General features: G+C 33.5%; 1 protein-coding gene across 3 annotated transcripts; it reads right to left on the reverse strand.

The window, feature by feature from the left end:
* Window positions 1–2538: 2538 nt before the first annotated feature.
* On the reverse strand, window positions 2539–13712 carry LOC128227776 (glycine receptor subunit alpha-3-like). Of its 3 annotated transcripts, none has more exons than XM_052938622.1 (10): window positions 13467–13712; window positions 8697–8919; window positions 8275–8339; window positions 6466–6533; window positions 5224–5450; window positions 4680–4762; window positions 4181–4312; window positions 3402–3632; window positions 3016–3179; window positions 2539–2863 (listed from the first exon to the last, which is right to left on the reverse strand). In XM_052938622.1, the coding sequence occupies exons 2-10, from the start codon at window positions 8894–8896 to the stop codon at window positions 2681–2683; spliced, it is 1353 nt and encodes a 450-aa protein (XP_052794582.1). In that variant the 5' UTR covers window positions 8897–8919; window positions 13467–13712; the 3' UTR covers window positions 2539–2680. The 3 variants fall into 3 exon arrangements, with proteins under 3 accessions (XP_052794582.1, XP_052794583.1, XP_052794581.1); XM_052938623.1 differs by having other exon boundaries at window positions 4163–4312; window positions 8736–8919; window positions 13467–13710; XM_052938621.1 differs by having other exon boundaries at window positions 4163–4312; window positions 13467–13710.
* Between the last annotated feature and the right edge of the window lie 12768 nt (window positions 13713–26480).

The following is a 26480-nucleotide window of genomic DNA, read 5'->3' on the forward strand; positions in this document are numbered from 1 at the left end:
CCATTTTTGTAAGATCGTGTTTTTTTTTTCGAAGAAGTAGTCGAACGTTTAAGGTTTGACAGCATATTTAAGTTTTACATGCTTTGTATTTAAACGCGGCGCTTCGTACTTGCAAGTACGTATATTTGACATTTCATTTAGTTTATTTCTGTCTAAACAGGGAGGAAGAGAATGTCCTTAAATTACATTTCAGTTGTCTTCAGACTTTTGAAACCCTTATAGATAATATACACTCTCGTGTAAAAACTTAGTTTCATAACTTTAGATATGATGTATTGTTCCATTACTAATTAAGTGTTTCAGAGCTATATGAGTTTTACAAATGTGTCAGTAAAGATTTAAAATTAGTAATAAGCTGTATATGCTTACAACGAAATAAACTATGTTATAAGTTATGATTAAAAGCCAATCAATTGCACTTGATTTTATAATCATGGTCTGTGTCACCAAAGTAGTCTATAATCAGCCGAGGCCGCAAACAACTATTTATAGTTAGCCGATAGCAGCTGTCCGATGCAAATGTCTATGTTCAAAAGAAGCATCCCAATAACAAAATCATTCCAGCATCAAATCTCGAGTTAGGGTGTCGCGTACGATCTTGAATTTGTTAGCTCCTCTGGGAGATAAGGTTTGGATGTAATTAGTAACTATGTGGATTTTCAATGAAGCAGCTTTAATCACAAACACGGAAGTATCTTCCATTTTGCAGAGGACATCGATTGTCATTTAATGTTTATTTTTCAGTTGACTTTTAAATTATTCACTCAATTTCAAATGTACGAATACTATACTTAAGTTTCGATTGACATGTATACTTTTATCGAGTGGCTTATTTTTGTCTTTTATCCTTTGCAGTGCCCTTGTTGACTGAAGTCTGTGTAATAAACTATTTGCTTGATGGTTGTTGTGTCAGACAAAAACCAACACTTAATGTTCATTTTGTTTTAATTTAAGACTTTTATATTACAATTAGGTTTGTATAATGTTTATGAATGATTTCGTTTGGGCCCTTGCCATGAGTCTCCAAACAGGTTTTTTAATGTTAGATTACAAGGATTGTCCCTTTAGTTTTCGTTGTTTCATTAAACAGAATTTACACTTTTGATGGTAAACTCTTAAAAACGTATATTCTTTCGAAGATGTTTAATGCTTTACTTGAAGAACATTGCATACGTACTTGGTTAATTTTATTTTAAACCGCTTTCTGTCTAATAACAGGGGTGTCAGAATTTGTTTTAGTGATGCAAATCCTTGAGCAACAAAGGATTTGTTTTCTACAGCCAGGATTTTTTGACAAAAAGAATTTTTACTGAAAATGACACTAGGAAGATACATTCAATCCAATATAAACTCTAAAGTCAATAATAATTCAGTTTATCAAAGGAATGTAGACCGCCATGGGAGTTGCTTGTCCTATAATTAAATAAATACTATCACGTTTCCAGCTCTGACATCGACAAAATACAATAAACAGAAATAGCATAATTATCCAAATATCAGAGAAGTCCTTTTTGATAATTTCAGGTGTCCTTTGAGCCAGATTCAGAAACTAGTGTTTGCTATGATAAACGAAAGTTCTTCATATCTGAGATATTAGGTTTCATTTTATCCTGCAAAGTACACACATATAATGATAAATGTGGACAAAACATAATAATCATTGACTACCTCAATGTTGAAAAATGTTTGGATGTTCCTGGCTTATAGCCTTGAGTGATGTCATATCCTTTTTGTTGATTGCAACCTGCTTCTATTAAGCTTTATATAACAGTTTTGAGCTGTCTCGCTGTTTCGTTCGTGTGTTTAACTGCTGACAAACATAAACTGTAGTTCTCTGTCTGTTTTCTACAGTATGTGGGATGCATAAGATTTGTGTTCCGTGAATCTTTTATTTGCCTGAAGTCTACCGGGAGCTCTGAACATGGCAAGCAAAAGAGCTGAATGTTCTTCTCGGCTATGCATGCTTACCGTTTCCTCCGCCTATATTATTATAGTTGCTCAAGCAATAAAGATCTGAGTCGACCTTTGTATTATTTAAAACTATTTTGGTGTTTATCTTCGTTATTTTGTAACATATTTGCGGGAATTTAACTTAAGCCAGTATTTAAATTGATAAGAAACTAAAACATAAAACTCATCATCTTTGTTTGGTTAAGACAGATTAAAAATTATTGAGTATAAGATTTGACGAAGAGACTTCATATAGCGGATCTCTGTTTAATACCACAAGATACGGGTGCGACATCGTCTTCAAAAGAACTCTGCAAAGGGTCATTCAACTGATAAATAATCAAGTGCACTTAAGCCGAAATGGATTCTTCTTCTTCTCCTTACAAGGATAGTAAATCAATTCTTTTCCAATTTCTGTCTTTCTCCGGATAAAACTGTATTCCATATTTTTCACAAATGTAATAACGATTTTCAATTCTTTTTGCACGTTTTATGTTAATCTGCGTTCGTAAGTGGGATTAAACACTCATTTTTCTATACAAAAATATAGTGCATTTGCAATATAAAAGGAGGAAAACTGTTATCTTTATAATTTTACTAATAAAAATGTGCGATGTACAAAAGATGTGTGCACACAAAACGACCTTAGCAACAATAACATTAAGTATGTATTGAAATATAAAAATTAAACATATATATCCACATTTTACAAAACTCGTAAATAATGACACTATTGAACATCAGATGGATCAGGCGTCCAAAATGTATACACACTCCAATATGCAGTATTAAATACGATGAACGACGTTGGAAATGCAAAACGCGAAAACCTGTCCGTTGTTCGCGCTTTTTCCCGGCTTGGGGTGAACATGCTTAAACGTCTGAGGGGTGGTCCCTTTTTTTCTATAATAATCTGAAAACAAAGGACACGTATATGATTTAACTCTTGAATACTTTAATCTAGACAGAATTTTGGATCTTATGTTGAATTGTAAGCGTTATGAACAAACATAATAATGTAATCATTTAGAGAAATGCATCCTTACTATGTATTTGTAAATATACCTCTCGTCCATTTTTACTAAGCATGTCGCTGGACATGGATCCTGAGGCAGGATGAGAGCTCGCTCGACGACGCCTTTCTACACGGGAATTTACGTTAACGTAAGCAAATTCTATCAACGCCGAAAACACGAATATGAGACACGCCGCCATCCAGACGTCTATTCCTGAAGAAAACCGGAAGTTTTGTTGTAACTTCAGATTTTGAGGCAAACACATTATAACCATCGAGCTTTCAAACAGGCCATTTTTGAAAAGTATTGGATGTGGTACTTGAGGTGTTGTGCAGTTTTCTTCATGTAAAAACAACTGGAACTTTCAATTTACAAAATTATAAAAAAACAAACGCCAAACATGCAAGGAAATACTAGTACTCATCACAAACTAACCTTTGACATAGGAGACCCTTGGCAGAGCTGACCTCGCACCCGCGCTCTGTGTTGTCATCGTGAGCACCGTAAGAAGACCGAGAGAAATTCGGGCAGGTACGGCATCAATGTCGAGCCAAAATGATACCCACGAAAGGATCACGATGAGTATGGAGGGGATGTAGACCTGGATGATGTAGTAGCCAAAACTTCTCACCATTTCAAACTGCAGCATGATGCACGTGTAGTTGACTATAACAAATTACAATGAATGTGTTTGAATTCAGACTATTATCAGGAAGATATAGCATGGACTAACAAACAACCCGCAGCTGAATGTGTGAACAGATAAAAATATTGTGTCACTATCGAAGGAGGAACAGCCTGCGAGGCCGATGCTATTGTACTAGTTAGTATACAGGAATAGGTGCTCTTCGCCTGTCATTGTCACCATGCAACTACATTTGCATGTGAAGCATGCAATACAACTTCGACGGGGATCTTGACACAGTAGATAAAAACATATAATGCAACGGTTAAAAAAATCATATCATTACGAATAAAACATTCCTCTGCTACATTCCAGATACCACATTTAGCACACTCTGAAGATCATATCGACAAGCCAATAATAATTGATACAATCCGTGCAATTATTGGCCTTGGCCCACAATTACCACGCTATTGCTTACTATAACTGATGTACCACTAATAACACAAAACAAAACAACAGTTTTCTACCATGCTGTACTTTGTACAATAATTACAAATCGTGCAGTCACCTGTCCGTCCGTCCATACCTCCTACGTATGCTTTGTCACACCGTAGGGTTTCCATGGCGCCAAACTGGAACTGTGACTGCACCAAGCGATTGTCGTGCGTCACCGGAAGAGGATTCCAGCCAAACACAAGGTTGTCCGTGCTGTATCCGTCTAATTGAACAATATTACCTACTTTAGAATAACACAAAGAACAAAAACGAGAGAAGTAAGATTAATGTTTGAAATAAATAGACAATCACAATTAAATGACTCGGCTATTATCAGATTATTCTTGAATGTACTAGTATTTCTGAAAAACAGAATTCAAGGAGGCCAGTTAAAATATAAACTGTTTATTTACAATTGATTGTGTAATTGTTAGTGCACGCGTACACATAATTCAAGTAAAATATGAATACAACATTTAACTACTTAACACTGCAAACAATTATAGATTATCCGCATAATGCACATTCGTCAATGGAAATATCTTTTAATTGAAATGATTATTCAAGTACATAATGATGAGATGACTTACAACTTTCCATTATAACATTGCAGGTTTGATTGTCAAGAGGATACTTCCGGAGATCCATGCTGCATTTTAACGTTGCTGTTATTCTACAATGGACCGTAAAAAGACAAAAACAATATATGATAAAGATGTATTTCTTTATCAATTGAACCGATTCTTAGTGGTCATTATACAAAGATTACTACCGAGACAAACCTAGTTGTCAAAAAATCAAAAAATAAGAGGCACAAGACAAGAGCACAATCGACGATGAACTAGAGACAAACTCGTATAATCTCAATATACTTAAGTACAATTAAGCCTTTAATTGTGTGCATGCAGCAGTTCGTGACATCTCAACGCAAAAAACATGACTGAAATCGAACCTTACTTTAAATGAATGGATTAAAATATTTATGCAAAAAGCTGCAGAAACAATCTCAGTAGCAAAAAGTTTAAACATAAACCCAGTTTAATGGCACTGGGTTTATGTTTAAAAGTTTATGTCAAATATTTTCAGTTTGATATCAAATACAAATAATCTGCAATCTAAAAAGCTGTCCCATACCTGACGCTGTAATGGACACTTCCTTCGGGATAAATGTGCATCAATTTATTGGGCACAGTAACCACGTGGAAATGTGCTTGCTTCTCATTGGCTATGAAAAGGTCAGGGACCCAAACTTTGTCCATCATTCGAGAGTCCAGCTCAAGAGCTTTGAGGCGGGGAAGTGCCGTGTACTTCAGTCGCGTATCATTCCATTTTTGTCGCAGAAACATCCCGATTGAGAAATCCTATCGACAAAGAGATATCTATAACAGACTAGACTCTTACCATAATCACTTTATATGTACCAATTCTGAAATCTGATTTTCATTTTGCATTAACCTTTACATGAACATTTTGTTGGATTGTATCTTGTTGTTCAAATGCATTTATTTTAAAATATAAATGTCTTAAGCAATCGTTTTATTTATGTGAACTGAGTAAGGATACTGGTGACCAAAATTGGAAATGCCAACAAATTGTTTTCACCCCTTTTGACAATTTTAATCAAAGCAAGCACATGGCCGGTGTAAAGGAAATTAAAATCTTCGACAACGCAAGCACATGGCCGATGTAAAGGAAATTAATATCTTCGACAAAGTCTGTTTGTGAATTTAGATTAGAATATATCTGTTTCTGCCTATGTTACGAAATAAAATAATAACAACATATTCAGACTTTATGTAAAAGTTTAACAGTTAGAAATAATAATTGTGAACGACCTTTATAAGTTTTACAAATCTTTTAAGTGGATGACATATTAACATAATCATGCGACGTAAAAGACAACATTTTAGCTTAAAGTAGTTTCGTCTGTTTTTTGATAAAAAAAAATCAATGAAATATATAAGATTATTTTCATATGTTCTGAAAATACCAAATAACGTTAATTCTAACATAAGGACGTACATTGTATAATTATTTTGGCGAACAAACTTTAATGATCTTTGTTGCCTTTAACAATAAAACTATGTTAGAAATGTTTCCTTCAACATTAAGAATTGTATTGCAGGTTCGAAAAAATAATACTAGATTTGGTTATTTTTTTTTTTGCAAAAGTAAAGTATAGATTTAAACAACTTAGCAAGTTTACTGTAACAAATACGTTATCCTGATTATATTACAACAAAACGACAAATTAACGTCATTTTAGGAGTGACACTTATAAGCCTGACCTTTTGACGTTTCGTCTAACTAAGAAAACGAGATCTTTCCTTGTTTCCCTTACAAGTTAATATGGGCACTGATTGTACTTCAACTTACCATATTTGACTCGCTAATGCTGTCAATGTTGGTTATGTGCAGCTGCACAAGCACTTTTACTGGGAAATCTGAAACAAGGCGAAACTGTTTGAACTTTGTTTGGGTTGTATTTGTAACGGTTTTTCTCTTAGGAATAACTTCTATTTTATTGTGAGATTGATTATCAATGTAGTCTGAAAGTATTGAGTATTGTTTTCAAACAGATTTTTCTTAATTACAAATCAAATTTAGGGCTGGAATAATATGAGATTATATTTATTACAAAAATACTTTCAGGTAAATTACAAAAAAAACCCATTAACGTCTCACCAAAAACATTGATTCGTAAGTATTTGAAACCCATTCTTAAATGTCGTTTTAAAACCAAAATAATGACTGTTCATCATATTTTCCATTGACAAACCCATTAGAAGTATCACTGGAGGAAGGACACTGCGAATCACATACTCAAGCAGGCCGATTTTGCGATTATTTTGTTAACATGGAAACTTGACTACATGTCTGACAATATATATAATATACTTAGCTTATTCATTTCTAACAGCAGTGTTGTTTCTAAGTTTTTTTTAAAGAATGTAGCATACTGCGATATTGCTGATATATATCATGCGACGAGTTCTGTACAATAATATCTGCATCTTTATAGTAACCATAAAATCACGCCGACTCGGTTATATGTTTAGCATCATCGGTTTTAGTCTTATGAATAAAAACAAACACTTACCAAAATTTAATTAAATCTTCAATAAGATGTTTTAACATAAAACTCTAGAGTATAAAAATAATTAAGCAAACCCTTAAATGTTGCAAACGTTTCCATCTGAGGAAATTAAGGCTATTTATTTAGAAACCGTCAGAAAAAGTCAGTTAACTGAGACTGTAGATACATTCGTAATACTGCAAGTGTTAATTTGTATTCCTCCATTTCAAAAATATTAAATATCTTATGCTGTCATTTTCAGTACCTCGAACTATTACAGCCAAACAAGCATTTAATCCCATGCGTACACCTATTGCAGAATCATTAAACAAAGATATGCTATATAACACTAACTAATTAGGAACTGCAATTAATTGTTAAGAAAGTAAATCCGATATTTCAACAGCTCAGGAAGACATCTTAAATCTAATGCTGAATTTAATTGGTAAATAATAAGCCCTTAAATATTTCGCTCATAGTTTGTAAAATGCACTTTTCACGAAACCAAATGTATTACGAGATAAAGTGTGGCTTATCATAAGGATTGTTAAAACTGAAACACTGACAGATGGAACCCTTCAGCGAATGTTGATATTTGCTCAAATTTCGTCTCTGAAGACCACCATTTTGAATACTTAACTAACGAGTTTCAGCGATTTGTTGTAAAATGATTGGTTGATTCACATTATCACGTTATGTTATCAATGTATTCTCAAAACGTACAATTATTCATCGAGTGTTAAAAAGTAATTGTGTCCTAGTAGCTAGGGCGTCGTTTTTCTAAAAAAAACTTACCTGCGTAAAAAAATCTTGTTTCTATTCTTCCATTGAATACTTTTCTGCAATTTCGGTATCACATAGTAAAATAATGATAAAATAAGTGTTTTCATATGCATTACCATGAAAATCATACTTTGTCAAACAATATACGCGAGTGCCTTTTAAATGTGACGTATCGTAAATTGTACGCGAGTCAATTTCCTGCTGTACTTAACGTTAGCGCCAATATTAGGTTTGTTTAATTGGTAACTCTTCTGGCGCTTGCCTTCTACAAATAAACAAAACAATTATCGTCTCACTATGAGAGACGATTGGTATGCATGTTTTACCTTCTTCATAATTAGGTGGAATCCTCGGGTCATAGCCTTGTAGCAGCTGATCCAAAGTCTTTTGCCTATTAACAGATGGCAGAAAACATATAATCAGATATTGCTTGTCAATAAATATGCCATAGTGATTGTAAAACACACACATACTATTGCAATGAAAATGGAAAAGGAGTATGTGACATTAACTGAAGAATGCTAAAGAGAATATTACTCCTAAGGGTATATGTAGTCGAATGCTAAGTGGTGGGAAAAAACACAATGTTTCTCTCTGCAGTCATTGGTAAATGTTCAAGCAGCTGCTATGAAGTAGGCACATGCGTCGTTCTACATACATCTACAACTAAACTCTTAAACAGACAGTGCATGAGTGCATGCATGGTTGTTGTGCAGGTGCAATGCGCGGATAACTATATAAACACAACCTTTGTGATTTATGAATACTAGCAGATTGCAACTGAGACCTTGCGCCATTTTCCTTTTCCAGGCTAGTAAAGAACTGTATCGATGGTGTTGATGAGGTGGACATATTCTTAAAACCAGTTACTTGACACAGAAGAGATGTCGTTATGCAAAACAGGTGAAGCCATTTTGTTGACAAAGTCTTGGCTGATAGGTGAATCATCCTTTGTGGTTGCAGCTATTTTCCTGAAAAAAGTTCGATTATTGGTTGATTATTGTGTCACCAAGGATGACTTGGAACTGCCACATTGTAAACATTTATTGTCTGATTGGCACTATTTTCAGCATTCTATACGAACACATCGAAGATCAAAACAAATACTCTGCGCAAATGAAGTATTTATATAATGTTTCTTGCACTCATTTTTCCACGTTGTCAATGTATAATTCCTTTGAATATCCATCTTATCCCTTCAAAAACTCTTCGACCAACAACAATTACTAAAATATATTATTTTACTTCAACATCCATAGTTTGGAACAATGAAAAGAGAAAAACACGGACAACTGCTGATTCAAAGAAATAGTTACAGTCTCAGTCTATGGCATAAGCTATCGAGCTCTTGCTATCATTTTTTATAAGGCGTTAACAAAAAATCCCTTTATATTTTTTATTTTTATTATTTGTTATACGTTTTCTAAAGGCCTCACCAAATTTTCTGTTCTTCGGATTTTCAAGAAAACAAATTGGGGTGAGCGAGCGATTTTTGGCCATTTTAAACATATAACGATGCGTTAAACTGCGATTTAGATCATAAATATATAAACAAAAACATTCTGAAGGCCAGCGAAAAGTACATTTTATTCACCTTCACATATTTGCAGCATAGCAGATTCTCTGGACAGTTATGATTATCATTGCTTCCAGAGTTTAAATCATGAGCAAACCCTTAGTAAGTTCTTCACTTCAAATTCTTAAGTGCAATCTGTTAACTGACATGTTTGTTAATGTTTCAGGAAAGTATGAAGCATTTGCATGTGATTAACACACCATTCAGACAGTTTGATATATACGTTATATCTAAAAAAAAATGCATTTTAAATTTCAGATTTGTTATCGTTGAAACTCTCAAGTTATCGACATCCTTTCCCGTCGAAGATGTTTAAATTTCAAGATTTACTTATTGAACATAAAGTTTATATGTTTTTCACAAACAGGCATTTGTAATATTTACCAAAATTGAAAGATTATATTAAACATTAATTTTGTAAACTTTTTAAGACGTATTACGAAAAAAAGGTCAATATCGGCAAAATTCTAGGTGCAGTCGCATGTAATAACGTTCCAGCTGTAGTAAATCCGACGACAAACTGAAAAATTTCTGGTGGCCTAAATCGTAGTCATTTTATATAAGTAACATGGAACGATATATTTATATGGAAACGAAAACGTGTTTTATGTATACATTTCGTGCTTTATTTCAAGCAGTGGTTTATTGAAGAGTAACGATGAATTATAACCTTATAAACTGACCATTACAAACAGCTCGTCAATTGAAAAATAATTTACATGTTAAACTCATTTCAGGTCGTTTCACTGCAAAGATGAAAGGTTATCGCACAAAGTTTTTGGAAGAAATATCAATGACGTTATCTCCTGTATGACGTCATTTTGAGGTTTACTCAATTTGCAGGTTAAATATCACTTAATTATTCATGTTGATGAAATATAAGCATGAATTAGACTATAATGTATGTTTCCGACAAAAGAAACCACTTTTCGCCCTTCAAAAAGTAAATTAAGCTTAATCGTTTAGAATTGCCTGATTACATGTTAACACATATGAAATTATAACAATTTATTTTACCGCATTATCTAAGTCAAAAAGTGCAAATTATGTAAAAGCATAAAGAAAAACCATTAGGATTTTACATAACATTATATTATTATTAAATATAAAGATGAAAATGTTTCTGTGTAAGCTTGCAATATTTCTCACCTTGTCAACACTAAAAAAATACTTCTTTCGGTAGTGGCTATGCCACTCGTGAAATTTAAGCTTTTGTGCTCACTCGGTGAAATATATTGCTTTTCTGAACTGAAGCAAATTATTATCAACTGTTAAATAATAATTTTACCTTAAACGTTAAAATTCCAGCCAAGTTATATAGTTGCGTCGCTATAGTTGAAAATTGCTCCAACTTTTATCGTACACTAATACACGAAATTAAATTGAAACGATATTTGCCTGAACATATCTTCGAACAGTTCGAAAATGTCAATGCACACATTCTCTACGAGCGGGCGTAACGTATGACTCTCAATGTACACCAATAAACAAAATTAAATTGAAACGATATTTTCCTTTATATAACAATCCTTCGAACCTTTTAAAAATGTCCCTTGACATGACTCTGTGCGAGCGTTACATATGACTCTCATTATACTCCAATAAACAATCGATGTCCCCTTTATATATTATTTAAAATATATAAAGGATATTAATGCAGACTTTGGGTTGCATTTTCACTTTCAGTTCATTCAATATTCAGCGAAAATAGCAGGACAGACACATAAATCGTTGTTACAAGACGTTTAGCTGGATGGTCTTCGCATTCTTTGCAGCTAAAGCTTTTAAGAGTTTCCATTATAACCTAACGCTTCGAAAACAATATGCACACGTAATACATTATTCACAAAGATGCAACTCTATGGGCATTTTCTGATGGATTTGACATGATAAAAATCAGATTAAAAATATATAGCTTGGACCTTCTGCATGAGACGTAATGAATGTAAACAGGATTAATTATGTTTAAGCTTGACTTTTAGCCAAGGTAGTGAAAATGGCGTCGTTCAGAAAAAAAAAGTTGATTTTTTTTACATTTCCCTATTCCGAAATATGTCTCTGTCGGACTGTAAATGGACAATTTACAAAACAATCATACCCCTTAACATCTGATTAACGTACCATAGTTTCAACTAGACTTGCTCCCTGAATTTAAGAAGTAGCACGGCAGTATTAAATTCAAACACTCGAATATCACTGCCCATTCGTTCAGTTGCACGAGTTAAAAATTTTGCAAGGCCCGCTTCAACATACACCATGTTTCCATATTCTTGCGTTAGCTTCACGCTAGGTTCACTTCCGAAATTTCATCTTACAGACGTAATGCATTGTATGTTTTATTTTTTCACGAAAGGTTCTGGCGCCTGCTACGTGATACAGGCAGACCCTACTAAACGTCGTTTATATTTTTGTGCTTGGTGGCTAACAGAAAGACAATAAAAGCACAGGAAGAGTTGAAATATAGTAGGCTAGAGAAGCGTGGTAATAATGTTTTGACAATTTTGTTCACAGGCTGTACAAATCGAATCCAAAACTCTTTTCAGTGGTATTAAACTGCCATCGATAAGTATTTGCCATTTCATAAGAATATGTAATGTACAGTGGTGAATGTTTAATACAGTGACCTAGTATCTTCACAGTAACTTATAAACCTATATGTTCTTGGGAATATGAATATTACATTTATCTCACGAGTTCATTGCTGTTGGAAAGTAAACTAAATAAAAGCTGATATTGGCTGAGGACGTTTTGATTTTTTGTAGTAGATTAAGTCAGGCCTCTTAGTCAACACATTTAAATTTTCTGCCGAATTATCTATAATTATCTATTCCCTTGGTTCATCGCCAAGATTTATTTAAAACTCTTTGGCTTTCGTTTATTTTCACATAAACTTTGCAATTTATTTTTACGTTTTATCAAAGAAAATGTTTTTTGTGTGTGTTTTTTCCCGATTTGTTACCGACTTCCGTTTCTGATGATGATGTTGCAATTTGCCGGTTCATATTGAGATTTACATCAAAGCTTATGTTTTTCAAAATCAATCAGGTATTATTTATTTTGATCAGAATATTGAAAGCATGTATTAAACATTTATTTGGAAACTTTTGAAGAAATTCTACGAAAAGAGGCCAATATCGACACAATTTTTGGTGGAGGCGCCAAAAAATAACGGACTTTTTGGATTTAGGCAAAAGAATTGTGTTTAATTCTTCGATTAAAAGTTCAATTTGTTATGGTCTGAAATGTAGCCATAGTATGTAGAAAACATGAAACAAGATAGATATGGAATAGAAAACGTGTTTTATGTATTCATTTCTAGCTTTATAGTGGGTTGTTGAAAAAATAATGGTGGACTAATTAATGGATCGTTTAAATAACATGTGTATAGAAATAAAAATTCAATGTTGTTTTTCGGCCATTTTCGCTGTAAAGAAGGAATGTAATCGCACAAAGTTTTGGGAAGGAAAATCAATCACGTTTTATACAGTAGGACGTCATTGGCGAAGGTGAAATATCAATAAAACATTATAATTTACTTTCCGGCACCCCCCCCCCCACACACACACCCATGTTTGATCCTTCAATAAGTGAAAAATGATTTATCGTTAAAACTGCCAATGCACAAGGTAAAATACATGACATCATAACAATTAAGATCACCATCTACTGCAAAAATGTTATATTATTGAAGTCAAGAAGAACAATTATGTAAAATCATAAAGACAAACCATTGGGATTTTACATAACATTTAATAACTTTTATATGAAAAGAAAAAAAATGTTTCTGTGTAAGCTTGCAATATATTTCACTTTGTTAACACAAAAAAACTTCGTTCGTGACAAAGCCACTCGTGAAATGTAACCTTTTGTGCTCCATCGGTGAAATAAATTTATTTCCTCAACTGAAACAATTATTTACCCCATTTTTTAAAATATTTTTACCTTAAACGTTCTAAATCCAGCCTAGTTATATTGTTGTTTCGAAAGACTTGAAATATACACCAACTTTAAATGTGCACCAATACACCAGTTTAAGTTGAAACGATATTTTCCTTAATGTAGCAATTCCTCGAACCGTTCCGACATGTCCATGCACACATTCACTACGAGGGAGCGTTACATATGACTCTCATATAACCAATATCCACACCAGCTCTCACAGAGTTAATTTTGTATGAAACAGTTCTGCATCTTCCGTTCAATACTCAAACTTTCTTGCACAGTCTCATAGGAATTCTCTGTTCGGTTAAATTGACATGCTTGATATTGAGGATGTATTGCTAGTGTCCGGTACGTAAACAGGCGGCAATTTTCCCTCTGCATATATTGCCATTGAATAATGACTTTCCTAGACAATCCAATGCAAAGAAATGGTGTGCCGAATGCGTTCCTATATCAGAACTAAAGAGATGCCATACTTTTTATTGTAAATGAGCAAAAAGGGAAATAATATGTGACAGTATTTATATAAAGTTATTTCATGTTTGCCTCAAAATCCCGGTTATATCAGTTGTTTTCAGTGCCGTAGCCAGAATAAAAAAAACACCGAGGCAGAACGGCCTAGGGTTGTCCGGGGGCATGCCCCCCTCCCCCCCACCCGGACTTTTTCTTTTCAAGAAGCGATTTCCTGCATTCTGAGGTATCTTTGGTCAATGGTTTGTGTACATTGAGGCAAATAAAGCAAGTCGATAAGAGTTATTTTTAAGAGATTTAGAAATTGTTTTATGCCCCCAAAAACACCGAGGTGTGCCTCAGTGTAGCTACGGCACTGTTTTTATTAATCTAAATAAAGTCGTCCAGATGTGAGTAATCTGGTTCGTTTGTCGCGTTATGTTGTATATCAATGGGACCTACGATGTCCCTTTAATATTTAAAATTTGGAATATTAATGCAGACGTATGGTTGCATTTTAACGACCAGTTTTATTCAATATTCAGCGAAATGTCAGGGTAGACACCTGAATTGTTATTTCAAAGATGACAGCTGAATGGGCTAAAGCTTTTAAGGGTATAACTTTATTACCAAACAATATGAAAGCAATATGCACACGGCATACAATATTCACAATGCCATAAATTTGGAAATTTGTTGACAGTGATAACAATCAGAGTGGACACATATAGCTTGGACCGTCAGCATGAGAGCATACTGAATGTACGCAGGATTAGTCATGTTGTACCTTGATTTTTAGCCAAGGTAGTAAAAATGGCGTCGTTCAGAAATAAAAAAGTCGAATGTCATAAATATGCCATTTCATTCCAGAAATTCTAGAAAAGATTTCATTTTTTTTACATTCTGTAGAATCGACATCAGAGGAAACAACATCTCCCTACTCAGATATATGTCCCTGACTGGTTTGTTAATGGAAAAAACAACATATCCCTTAAGTACAACTTGCATATTTTATATATTGTATAGAGGACGTGCTTCTTCATTGTATTATTAAATAAAACGTTCTAGCGCCTGCTACAGGATACCGACAGACCCTTATAAAGGCAGGTTATTCTTTAGTGCCACGTCGCTTATTAAAGCGCTGAAAGCGTTGAAAGGCAGAAGGCTTTTCAAACGTGGCTTTACTTTTTCAATTATGTTAATAGGCAATAGGACACGAATTCAATTTTTTTCAGTGGCCTGAATATTTTTACCGATAAGCGTCTTTATATAGGAATAGGTGAAGTTCAGTCATGAATTTTATTACATTAAGGTTAATATACCAGAAATGTAACTGATAAACCTATATGTCTTTAGATTTATGAACATTGCTTTCATTTGGCGAGTTTTTGCTAGTGTTAAAATAAAATGAAATTAGATATTGGGTGAGGCGTTTCGCCTACTAGTAGTAGGTTATGTAAGGCCTTTAAGTTAATACATTTCTATTTTCAAATATGTCATGTCAAAAAGTATATCTCACGATACCGTCGTTCGAATTACGGTACTAAAGTATGTAAGCATGTGGACTCCTTCAGCCCAAAACTGCCAAACGATGTAAACATATTAGTCCGTCCATTTATTTTTATTCCTGCGACAACATACTGAATGTTTCCTAGACAATTATTCGTTCAGCTATTCAGTTACTTTCGTTCAATGTCGTTAATTCTTTGCAATGGTTATGTTAATACACCGAGCTACAAATTCGCCATATGGCGTTAATTAGTTCAGGTTTCCGCGTTAACAATATACAGAACACACCTGTATAGTGCCATATCACTAGGACAACTCCAATCGCCCTTGACCCTTTCTTCCGCTCAGGACAATATGACAACATTATACCAAATACATATAAACGGATTATATGTTCAGCTACTTCATTCGTTTTGTCAAACTAATCGGTTTTTCGTTGATGGTCGATTGAAATAATCCCAACTTCAAATTCGTAAAATGCCGTAAGTTAGTTCAGACCGTTCGTTTGTCGAGTTTAAAACAGACATATTGTAAAAGAACTTAAAAAATAATTAACTCGTTAACGGTCTGAGTGTACAAGCCGTAAGGGAAACACCTCAAACGTCTTTTTACTACGACCCCAAATAATGTGAGAATATGGAAAAATTCACAAACATTGAAGTCGTTTCTTTAAAGTCCTCGTATACATATCTTATCAAAGAGAATGGAAATTCTTGAGCAGGTTCGATACAAATGTTTGACCAAAAGGTCAAAGACGCGGCTGAATAGGTTTTATTGAATATTAATGAATATTTATTGATGTTTACAAGAGATACTCACGAGTCGAATAACTAACGGACAAGCTTCTGTCAACGTAATTTTGTAAAACTTCTGAATATATTTTTGTTGATGTTCAAACGTTTTTTCATAGCAACCTTCTTGTTTTATTAATCCGAATAAACACGGACATATTCGAATTCTGACGTATTTATCTAATGGCAAAATTGAGGTATTTTACTGGTGCGGATCTAGTCGATTCGGACTTTAAACGGGATTTAAATTAGCCAAATATGTTCATATTTCCGCACTTTCTCAAATAAAAAAACAAATATTCTAGAATATCCCGGTACTAGCACAACGTATGCAAATAATTTGATTTAATTTCTCGTTTTAACCGATAGGCTCATTCGAGGTTACATTTGTTTGGAAGTTTCTACACGCATCAACACGATTCTAGACCACACATTTTAAGTGACGTTGGACGGGAGATGTTATAATTGAGAAAAATTCATAAATTTTATCCCTATACATCTCCCTATTGAAAATACAAACATGAATCCCTATAGACGCACCATTGCTGTGATATAGCGTTTGGTGTTTACACTGTGAAATATATTGCGGTGTTATTTTATATCTGCTTTAAACTGACCTGTTTAACCTAATTCAGCTCACTATAGATTTCCCTATCGATAGTCTCATAGTTCATTTACTGGTAGTTGATATTATTGTTGAGGCATTCTAGGTTATTATATCATGCCAATCAATCTCTAGTCGAAACATTCTCTTTCAAGTAGGCCAACGTTGGCTTTGAACTTCAGAAGTCTTATCATTTATTCATAAATATTACATTATTATTTATTTTGTAATTTGTTAAATTGTCGTTTGTTACCATGAGTTTTGATTATCTCTCTGGCAAATTGCCAGGCTATGCAATGTTAAACAGATAATAAAGCAGCTGAATCATGATAAATACCGCATGCATGCATGGCTTCTGGTCGGAAATGCACCATTGTTTTATATGCTCGTTAATTTCTCTGCATTTGAGTAATATCTACAGACGCATATATCGTTGGCATCTCTTTCACTTGATGTCTGTTCATCCTTTGATTATCATAATTATTAGGCGTAACCCTGAAAAAGATCATTTTTAAGAAGACAACGAGAATATAGACAAAGCTCCTAAAGCAAGGGTTATAGAGTTCGTTGAGCCTGTCATTAGTCAAGAACATTTTCAAACGTCCAACGGAGCTAAGTCGTATTCAATCACGGAATACATAATGAAGGAAACAGCATCAAGTGCATGACGCATATTGCAATAACGACCATTCGTCTCTGTTTGTCAGCTGCAGTAGAAGAAAGTGTAATTACCATGGCATAATGCCAAAAGTCAATAACAAACCTGTTTTACAAACAAAATAGTCAGAGGTATGAAAACGACATATTAAGAAATAAAAAGGTCGAGTTAAGTAAACAACTGACTGAAAACTAATTGCTTGGGATATCGCATAGACTAGAAAATAATGAAACAAATGCCCACTTAGGCATGTTATCATGAAATATAACAATGAGATATTTTTGACCTCGATAATTTTGATTTCTTTAACTTGCCTATTAACGCACAATGATATAGAAAACAAGAAGAGATTGAACTTATTTGTTTTGGTCCATGCAAAGACTAGTTGGTAACGAATTATGCCTTAAATACCACTAACGTTCATAAAATGACTAGACTGATAGTTATATATTCATGATAGTTCGTGAAAAATGTTTTTCATAATTTTCGCCTTCAGTGTTGTATATAGCCGCTACCTAAAAATAGTTGTAAAATTTAGTACTTCACTTGCTGAGCCCAGATTGCTTCCTTTGGCGTAGTGCTCCATTCCTTATCTTACTATAAATACACTTTTATAAATACACTTTCTTCGCTTTTCTTCTGTTAGACGATCAGAAACAGATTGAAGAGGAATTACCAAGGTATTAAAAAGAACAATTAGCTTTTCGATAAGAATAAAAATCAAGTGTTTAAGAATGGTAATTATAGCTAATTTAAAAACCGGAATAGTTTTTTTTTACTGACGAAAGCGAATGCCAAAACCGAATTCATATCTGCCTGACTGGATTCCAATTGAATCTCGACACATTCTCATATACTGCAGTATGTATTATTTTTAACAATATTGATGCAAACACCTGGTATTGGTTACTATAAATAGTTTAATGCTTTACTATGACATGATCTGTTCTTATCTACCATAGGCACTCCCTTCTGGTATCATTCTCAATTTTGTTCATTTGGTAGTTTTGCACCAATTTGCCTGCATGAACATAGCATAATTGCATAAACATGTGCACATATGATTACTAGCTCTATAAATTTAAATTCAATTGTGCAACGGTAAATAGATCTGACAGGTAAGCCAAGGAAATATATTGCTTTTATAGTTATTCCATGTAAAACACGAATACACTTACTGTAGATTTGCATACATTGTAAAGTTTTCCAAAGTTAATACATTATTCAGCGTATTGAACCACGCCGAGTATCCTTTCTTGCAATTCGTTGTTATATTGTTAAAATTTAACATGAGCAGTGACGTCTGACAGCTATTTTTGTTTGCAAAATTGACGAAATATCTGGATGACCTCACTTCTTTTTTTAATAAGTTTATTATTAACATGACATGTTCCGAAACACTATAAATGTAGTGAGTGGTGAATTAATTTTCTACATAAAATTCTCCACCTTGTTTTTTTTAATATTTACTTAAAAAATGGTCATGACTGCCGATCACCCAACTGCGCATGCTTTGCCGCGTGGTCAATGTTAAAAACTGGAACGACCTTGGTCGATCGGCCGTGGTCATGACCATGGCAAAGTGGCCGACGGCCTTCGTCACACGTTCAAATTTCTGGAAATCGTCTGCTTAAAATCAGTCGGGCTTTGGTTTTTGTAGAGGCAGACCAGGTTTATCTGAGTGTTTTTATTTTTATAAAAAGCAAATGTAATGATAATTTGTCTAAGGAGTTTTATATGAAGTTGTACATAAGTCGAATTACAATATTATATAGGCATTAAGCGCAAGGTTTTATGAGATTGTTTCATTGAATTTTGCTTCACGATATAATAGTGAAGTTGATGTTATTCTATAAAATTCAGTATGTTAAATGCGTGTTAAACCTGTGTTTACAGTTTTTGGGCATGTGCATGCCGATGTTATAGTGTGTAAATAAACCGTTTAACGTTTCGTTTGGTTTTGCCTATTTGTCCAAGAACAACACCTACGTGGCGTAACATTCTAACAAACGACAATAACCAGACATTAATTTTGAATACTGATATCATGATAAATCTACAAAATGAATAACTTATCACCATATTTTGCCCCAGGAGACCATGTAGATTTGAAATAAACATGTTTAACTAAGATGAGAAATGATGAAATTACTATAACTAGAAAAATAAATAAAAGATGGTTTTTCTCAGACAATTTAACGTTGAATATACTTGACACTGAATGTTCAACATTTAATGAGAACCGCGGATGGTGTTTCTGTCGAATAGCAGTTTCTGGCATTGCTGTTCAAATACTTCTTTTTTTTTAAATAAATTATATCAATAGCGCTTACATCATGCGTTCTTTTTTGTCAGAAATTGTCTTTGAAATGATTTCATAAAACTATTGCACACACAATGAAAACATTGTATTATCATTTATTTTTTTATAACATGCGGGCCTTATAATGTAGTTATAATTACTTAAAATAAATTCAATGGATTATAATTCAATCCGATGCACTCAAACATATATTTTAATATCGGGTCGTGGAAAACTGAGATACAGGAAATTTATCAACATTAAATGACTTATTACCAAACACCGATTAAAGAGTCACAACTAGTAGTCATTCCCTAAAGAAAGTTGATACTCGTCTGGTAGGATTACTATAATTGTGATGCTCCTACGACAGAATTAGAAGGGCAAAGGCTTTATATTACCTATTTACACTAAAATGTATAGTTCACTCTTAAAATATATGGTTGCAACTATAAAAAATATACAGGACTTCCATAGTTTAATGCTTACATCCATATTTCACGGCCGAATAATGTATATTTTTTATTGGTGCAACAATATATTATAAGTGTTCCCATGATACATGGTTAAACCCATTTTTATTTACATAAATTATAAATGCACCGTTTTTTTATTTTAAAAAGCTATGGGTGCACCAATATCTTTTAAAGGTTACTTACTCTGAAAAGTTTCATGTCCCTTAACGCCGCAAAAACAATAAGCTCGATTATTCGGTAGGATTTAGGTGTCGGGCCCGCGACGATGTCAGTGTATTTTTGCGGCGTTGATCGACTAAGCATAGATTCTACGTTAAGATAACCTTCCAGTGAGGAGGTTATATCGACATGAAGTATTAAACTGTCACGAGGTCCAACTTATTTGTAAACATGAAATGGAAACGTTATACAAAATATATTTGGACGTACACGTTAAGTATAAAGAAACCATTACCGATGAATGACTAATACTGAATGGCTGAATGTAGATGTAAAAGAAATATTAAGACACTAGCATGATGTAAAATGATGACTTACAGGGAAGAACAAATTTGGTAACACACAAACGTACTGCATACATTGAAATAAACACAAAGTTGGTTCTAATTTGCTTTAAAAAAATACTATAATTTTATAGAATGAACTCTTTCGTTTAAAAATGCGCTACAAACATGTAAGCATTTTCGACTTCAATCATTCCCAGTTACAAATCTTGCACATGCACACTAAACCAGCATTCGCGAGTGTAATGTACTGATGTACTGATACGTTGAAGTGTCAGTATATTTTTTATACATAAAAGAAGAAAGATAAAATTATCAGTACGCAAGATCCGCTGAAATAATAAATAAGCGCTTGAAGAGTTTTCATTGTCGACACATAGTTTTTGTTGCTTTATATTTATATTTAACTTGGTTAAAACCCAAAGTGAACAAGTGTTTTAGACGATGCTTTGTAAGACGAGCCAGAGGAATGGAGAACAACAACAAGAGTTAAGATATTTGGTATTTGGCATTGTTATGAAAAACAAACTATTTAAATCAGCGATTATTATTTGAATGAATACTCGCAAAAACAGAATGTCTACTCTTAATTGATAGCATACAAATTCAAGTTTTTGAATTAAATGATTAATCGTATTTCAGACTTCACAACGTCTAGTCCATGCCTGGTAGCAAGACTTTCATATGTGTTTAGTGCATCCTTTTCAATAGAAGCATGCGACATTCCAAAGTACACGACCATCGATTCGAATATTGATATGATTTGCACCAATATGAAGGGTTTCAATAAAAACAAAAACAAAAACACAAAAAATAGACTAGCGTCGGCGTCCTGATGCTATTGTTTAAGCAATTCTTTAAAGGAATTTGTCTGGAAACAAATTCGGGCCATGCAACATCCCCAGACAGAGTCAATTATAAATTTATTATCATGAACGTGCTAAGGACGACATACGGAATTGAATGATAATGTTCGTTACGGCAAGACTTTTCAACTATACGAAATTACCAATCTAAGCATCATTACGTTCACATCATTTTATTTAAATTTACTTCTTTTTTAATTCATGCATAGGCAGAGGGTCAATATACAGATCAAGATCTGAATGCAAATACACGCATTCTCTAATATCTATGAATTTCCTTTTTAAATAGTTCATGTGTTAACTGCTGTTAGTTGAAATAAACAATTAGATTTTCATGGGCAGGTAGAAATGTTTGTCCTTGGAACGCGATCGTAAATTACCAGCGAGTTGCGTGGTATCCGTATATACATTTTCCGTCGGGTAATAAACACTACATACAATATTAACTCGTCGTCTGAAATAAGCTCTGTCGCAAAACACCCCAAAAAGCACTAAATATCAGATGATATTGATGCATTGGTCGAATACGCTTTATTTGTAATCAGGAAAATGAATGTTGATAACGACTTATTCGTTTCTCGGTGTTTTACTGACGTAATGTCCATTTTCGAGTAGAGAGGCGGGCGATGTCAAGCGAACTAACATGTTTTCTCGGTTGCCCATGTTCACAAGCACGCTAAGTATGAAAGGAAGAGAAGTATATTTATTATAACGAAAGACGGTATTAAGTTAAGCGATTAAGCATTTCTCTCGGTTGGTAATGGTCATCCATTTTTATTCAAAATATGACGATGCTTACTTATACTGTATTTAAACTTTCAACCAGATATAAGGATTACAGAATCGCGCTGTCAGCACGTCGATTTTGCATGTTATTTTTAGACAAATAATGACCATATATGAAATATTTATTCAAATTTGACCGAACTACTTCACTATCGCTTTATTTTCCAATTCAACCCCGCCACTTTCTATATTTTATGCTTACATAATATGATTATTTGTAGTACTATTAGCTTTAATTTTGATTAACGACAATAAAAATACATACTTGTGAACACTTTTCTATTATACAAACATATATCAAGAGAGAGATAAGATATCACAACGTTGCTGAAACAAAGTAAATTATCAAGAAAAAACTCCATAAAACCTACCACATGGTGAGAGCAATATTCTACCATTAAAATATTACAATTTGTAATCTAATAGTTAATAAACTTGCTTCTTAACATAATTAAGGTATTATATTAAGCAATAAATGAAAATCATGAATGAATTTCAACTTTTCAACTAGTACCATGCAAAAAAGGATATGATAATATCGCCGAAGTTTCACGTTTTTGATACGTTGACTGATTTTGGAAATTAGTATTTCCGCCGCGAGACTACGATGGATTATTATTTCGTTATCGTCGCGCCTCCACAGTGCTTATAGTCGCATTTTCGTATCTTAGCCGCGCCATTTGGCGTATTATCGTTATGTCTTTTTAAGAGCCATTTTTGCTCAAAGCCATTTGAACTGAGCCAAACAGAAATCTGGCTTAAAGCATTTTTAGTTATCAAATTTGGCATCATATCGACTATGTTTAAGGCAAAAAAGAATCGACCTTAAAAGTACCAATGACGCTTTACTTTCATAGATATGTTTGTTATTTTTCATTTGATTGTGTCGGCTATTTTTTTTTATTCAATATTCTTATACCACCCTATATTTAGCCTGGATAACATTTTATTCTAAATTTGCATTTTCCTTTTTATTTGTCAAATTTTCCTCAGATATGTCAGCAATACCATGTTCTTCGCGCTGAAAAATCATGTTATTATAGTTTTAAAAAACAAGTCTTCAAATCAACAGTGATAGTTTTATTTTACTCGTATGTTTATAAAGTTCTTTTTAGAATCGTTTTATTCATAATCATTTAATATGATATTATTTTATATCTTAACTACTTTCTAATACCTTTTAATTTTGATCTTGTTTGAATGCATTTGTTTAATATATTCCAGGTTCGATGTTGCATAATGGATATGCCATTTGATTGTTATTTAGTCGGAAATATTCAGCGAGCTTAAACAAAAGAAAAGTCGTAAATGTATTTATTATTAATGCGTCGGGGGATTTTAGATTATGGTTTTTCTTTGCAAGTCTCCCGGGGATGTATCCGGAAAATAAAAAAGAGGGCATTTTTTCGGCGTGTTAAAGACACATTTCTAATTAAATATTCATGTACTTTCACACAGAAGTGGTTCATAAGTTCATAATAAAGCCTCAAGAGTTACGGTCAAAATGTCTTTCCTTGACGAAATGTAATCATAATGAATAATAAATGAGCAAAAGACGCGCCTTTAGCTCACATTATAACGATGCGGGTATGTTATTCGACGTCTTGCCACTTCCTATATATTACCACATACAGTTAGATCAGCTCGTTTTTATCATTCTGAATACGACTGAGCGAACGAATGCGGTCCCTCAAATATGTTTCAAAACTAATGTTATTCCGCACCATGACTGAAAACGATGTTTAAATGTGTATAAAACCCGAAATTCGCATTGCCTACCATGTGTGTTTTGTTTCTTACTGTGGCTGTCTACGATATCCTTGGACACCCAGAGACAGTGTGACAGTGCCTGAGGTGTGGAAAATACAACGCCTTATATTAAGTGTCTGTATGTTTCGTTTTGGTGTCAACACTCCGTTGAAATGGGTCTCCTAAAGGTACACCGGTTTCCCCTACACCACAAAACCACACTTTTAGGTAAATTAGCTATCAAGAGTAATTATTATAATATTGTCATAACTTGTCATTCTAAAATAAAATAAAATAAAAAAAATAAAAACTACAGTTTCAATGTCGAAAGTAAGATTATTTGGAGCTAAAAAATTAAATCCGCTTTATTGTTCTGTGGCTGAATTTGTTACCAACATCCCTGGATGACAAATATACGTATTCATCAAAAGGGACATTTACGAGATGTCTCAAGGCAAGGAACATAGTAAACATCCATTTTCTATCATTCGAATGGAAGTTAACCCTATAACATTTCGCGGAATATAAATCACATGTCTCAACCGTTCACGGATATACTTTGCTCGGATGCCAGTCTAATTGAAAATGATTGAGCAATTGTTTAAAGAAGTGTATGGATATATTTTAAGTTAATTTGACGAGATATAACACTGCATGTTGCCAAATAACGTATTTTTGTCAACAAAAAACGTTTAACTCGTTATAACGACATCAAGTACTGTACTTCAACAATTATGGTGAATATAATTAGATACCGACAGTAAGACAATATAACATCTCACTGTAAGCAATAAGAAATCTATCAAATCCCTCAGTTAATACTCCGAAGCATATCGTCGGCACCACCGTGTGCAACTATGTTTTATCATCATTATTACTTACCAAAGTGCTAACAGGAGAGAGGAGTTATTAGGTGTTTTTGCTTCTAATTAAGAGATTATTCATATTACCGAGTATGCATAAAACTGGTGTTCATAAAGGTAGTGACATATGAAAACATGGCTAAATGATAAAACTAAGGGAAGAACATACAAACGAAAGAGATGGCACTTCTACAGTCACAATAATATTTCAATAAAGGATAGATAGGTAAATTTGAATTAGTCAATTACTTTCGTGTTTTGGCCCGCATCAACACGATTCTTGACCACACATCTTAAGTACAGTTGAACGAGAGATGTTATAATTAAGAGATATATTTTCTTACTTTAATTAAATTAATCCTTATACATCTCCCTATCGACAATTGCAAATATGTATCCTTCTTACGTACCAATACTGCTGTGATATAGTTTTTGGTGTTCACTGCGGATTAATTTTATTTCTGCTTGAAACTGACCTGCGTAACCTAATTCAGCTCAATGCGGTTTCCCTTTTGATAGTCTCATAGTTCATTTACTGGTAGTTGATATAATTATTGATGGTCACAAAGTAACCATGCCAATCAATCTCTAATCGAAACATTCTCTTTCAAGAAGGCCAGTGATGGCTTTGAACTGCAGCAGTATTATCATTTATTCATAAAGATAACATTAATATTTATTTTATATTATTTTACATTGTTATTTGTTAACCTGAGTCTAAATTATTTCTCCGGAATGTTGCCAGGCTATGCAATGTTAAACATATAATATAACAGCTAAATCATGATAAATACCGCATGCATGCATGGCGTCTTGTCGGAAATGCACCATTGTTTTATATGCGCGTTTATTTCTCTGTTTGCAATTGTGTGATATCTTAAAACGCAAATATCGTTGGCATCTCTGTTACTATATCATGTCAAGGTCTAATTTACATTTATTTTCTTAAGAATCAAAATAATGTATTCATTACAATATACCATATTGTGTTCTTAAATACTTAATTATCTGTCGTTTCATGTATTGACTCGCAGACCGCCTTGCATATATGAACACGGATTATAAATTGTCAATGATCAAGGGTCATTTTGATCTATTTCATTGTATGTTATTATGTTGAATGTATAAACTGAAATAAATGTATGTTCTGTTCTGTTTTGTTCTATGCATGGTAGTTATTTGATTATCACAATTCTTAAAATGAGTTAACATGCACAAGATATTTTTTAACAACACAATGAGAATTTTGACAATGCTCCTAAGACTAGGATTTAAGATTTCTTTAAGCCTGTCATGTCTAGAGCATATTCAAACGTCCAACGGAGCCAAGTCGTATTCAATCACGGAATACATAATGAAAAAAACGGCCTGAAGTGCATGACGCATATTGCAATAACGACCATTCGTCTCTGTTTGTCAGCTGCAGAGAAAGGAGAGTAATAACTATGGCATAATGT

Source organism: Mya arenaria, chromosome 3 (assembly GCF_026914265.1).
Source record: "Mya arenaria isolate MELC-2E11 chromosome 3, ASM2691426v1".
NCBI classification, from domain to species: Eukaryota; Metazoa; Mollusca; class Bivalvia; order Myida; family Myidae; genus Mya; species Mya arenaria.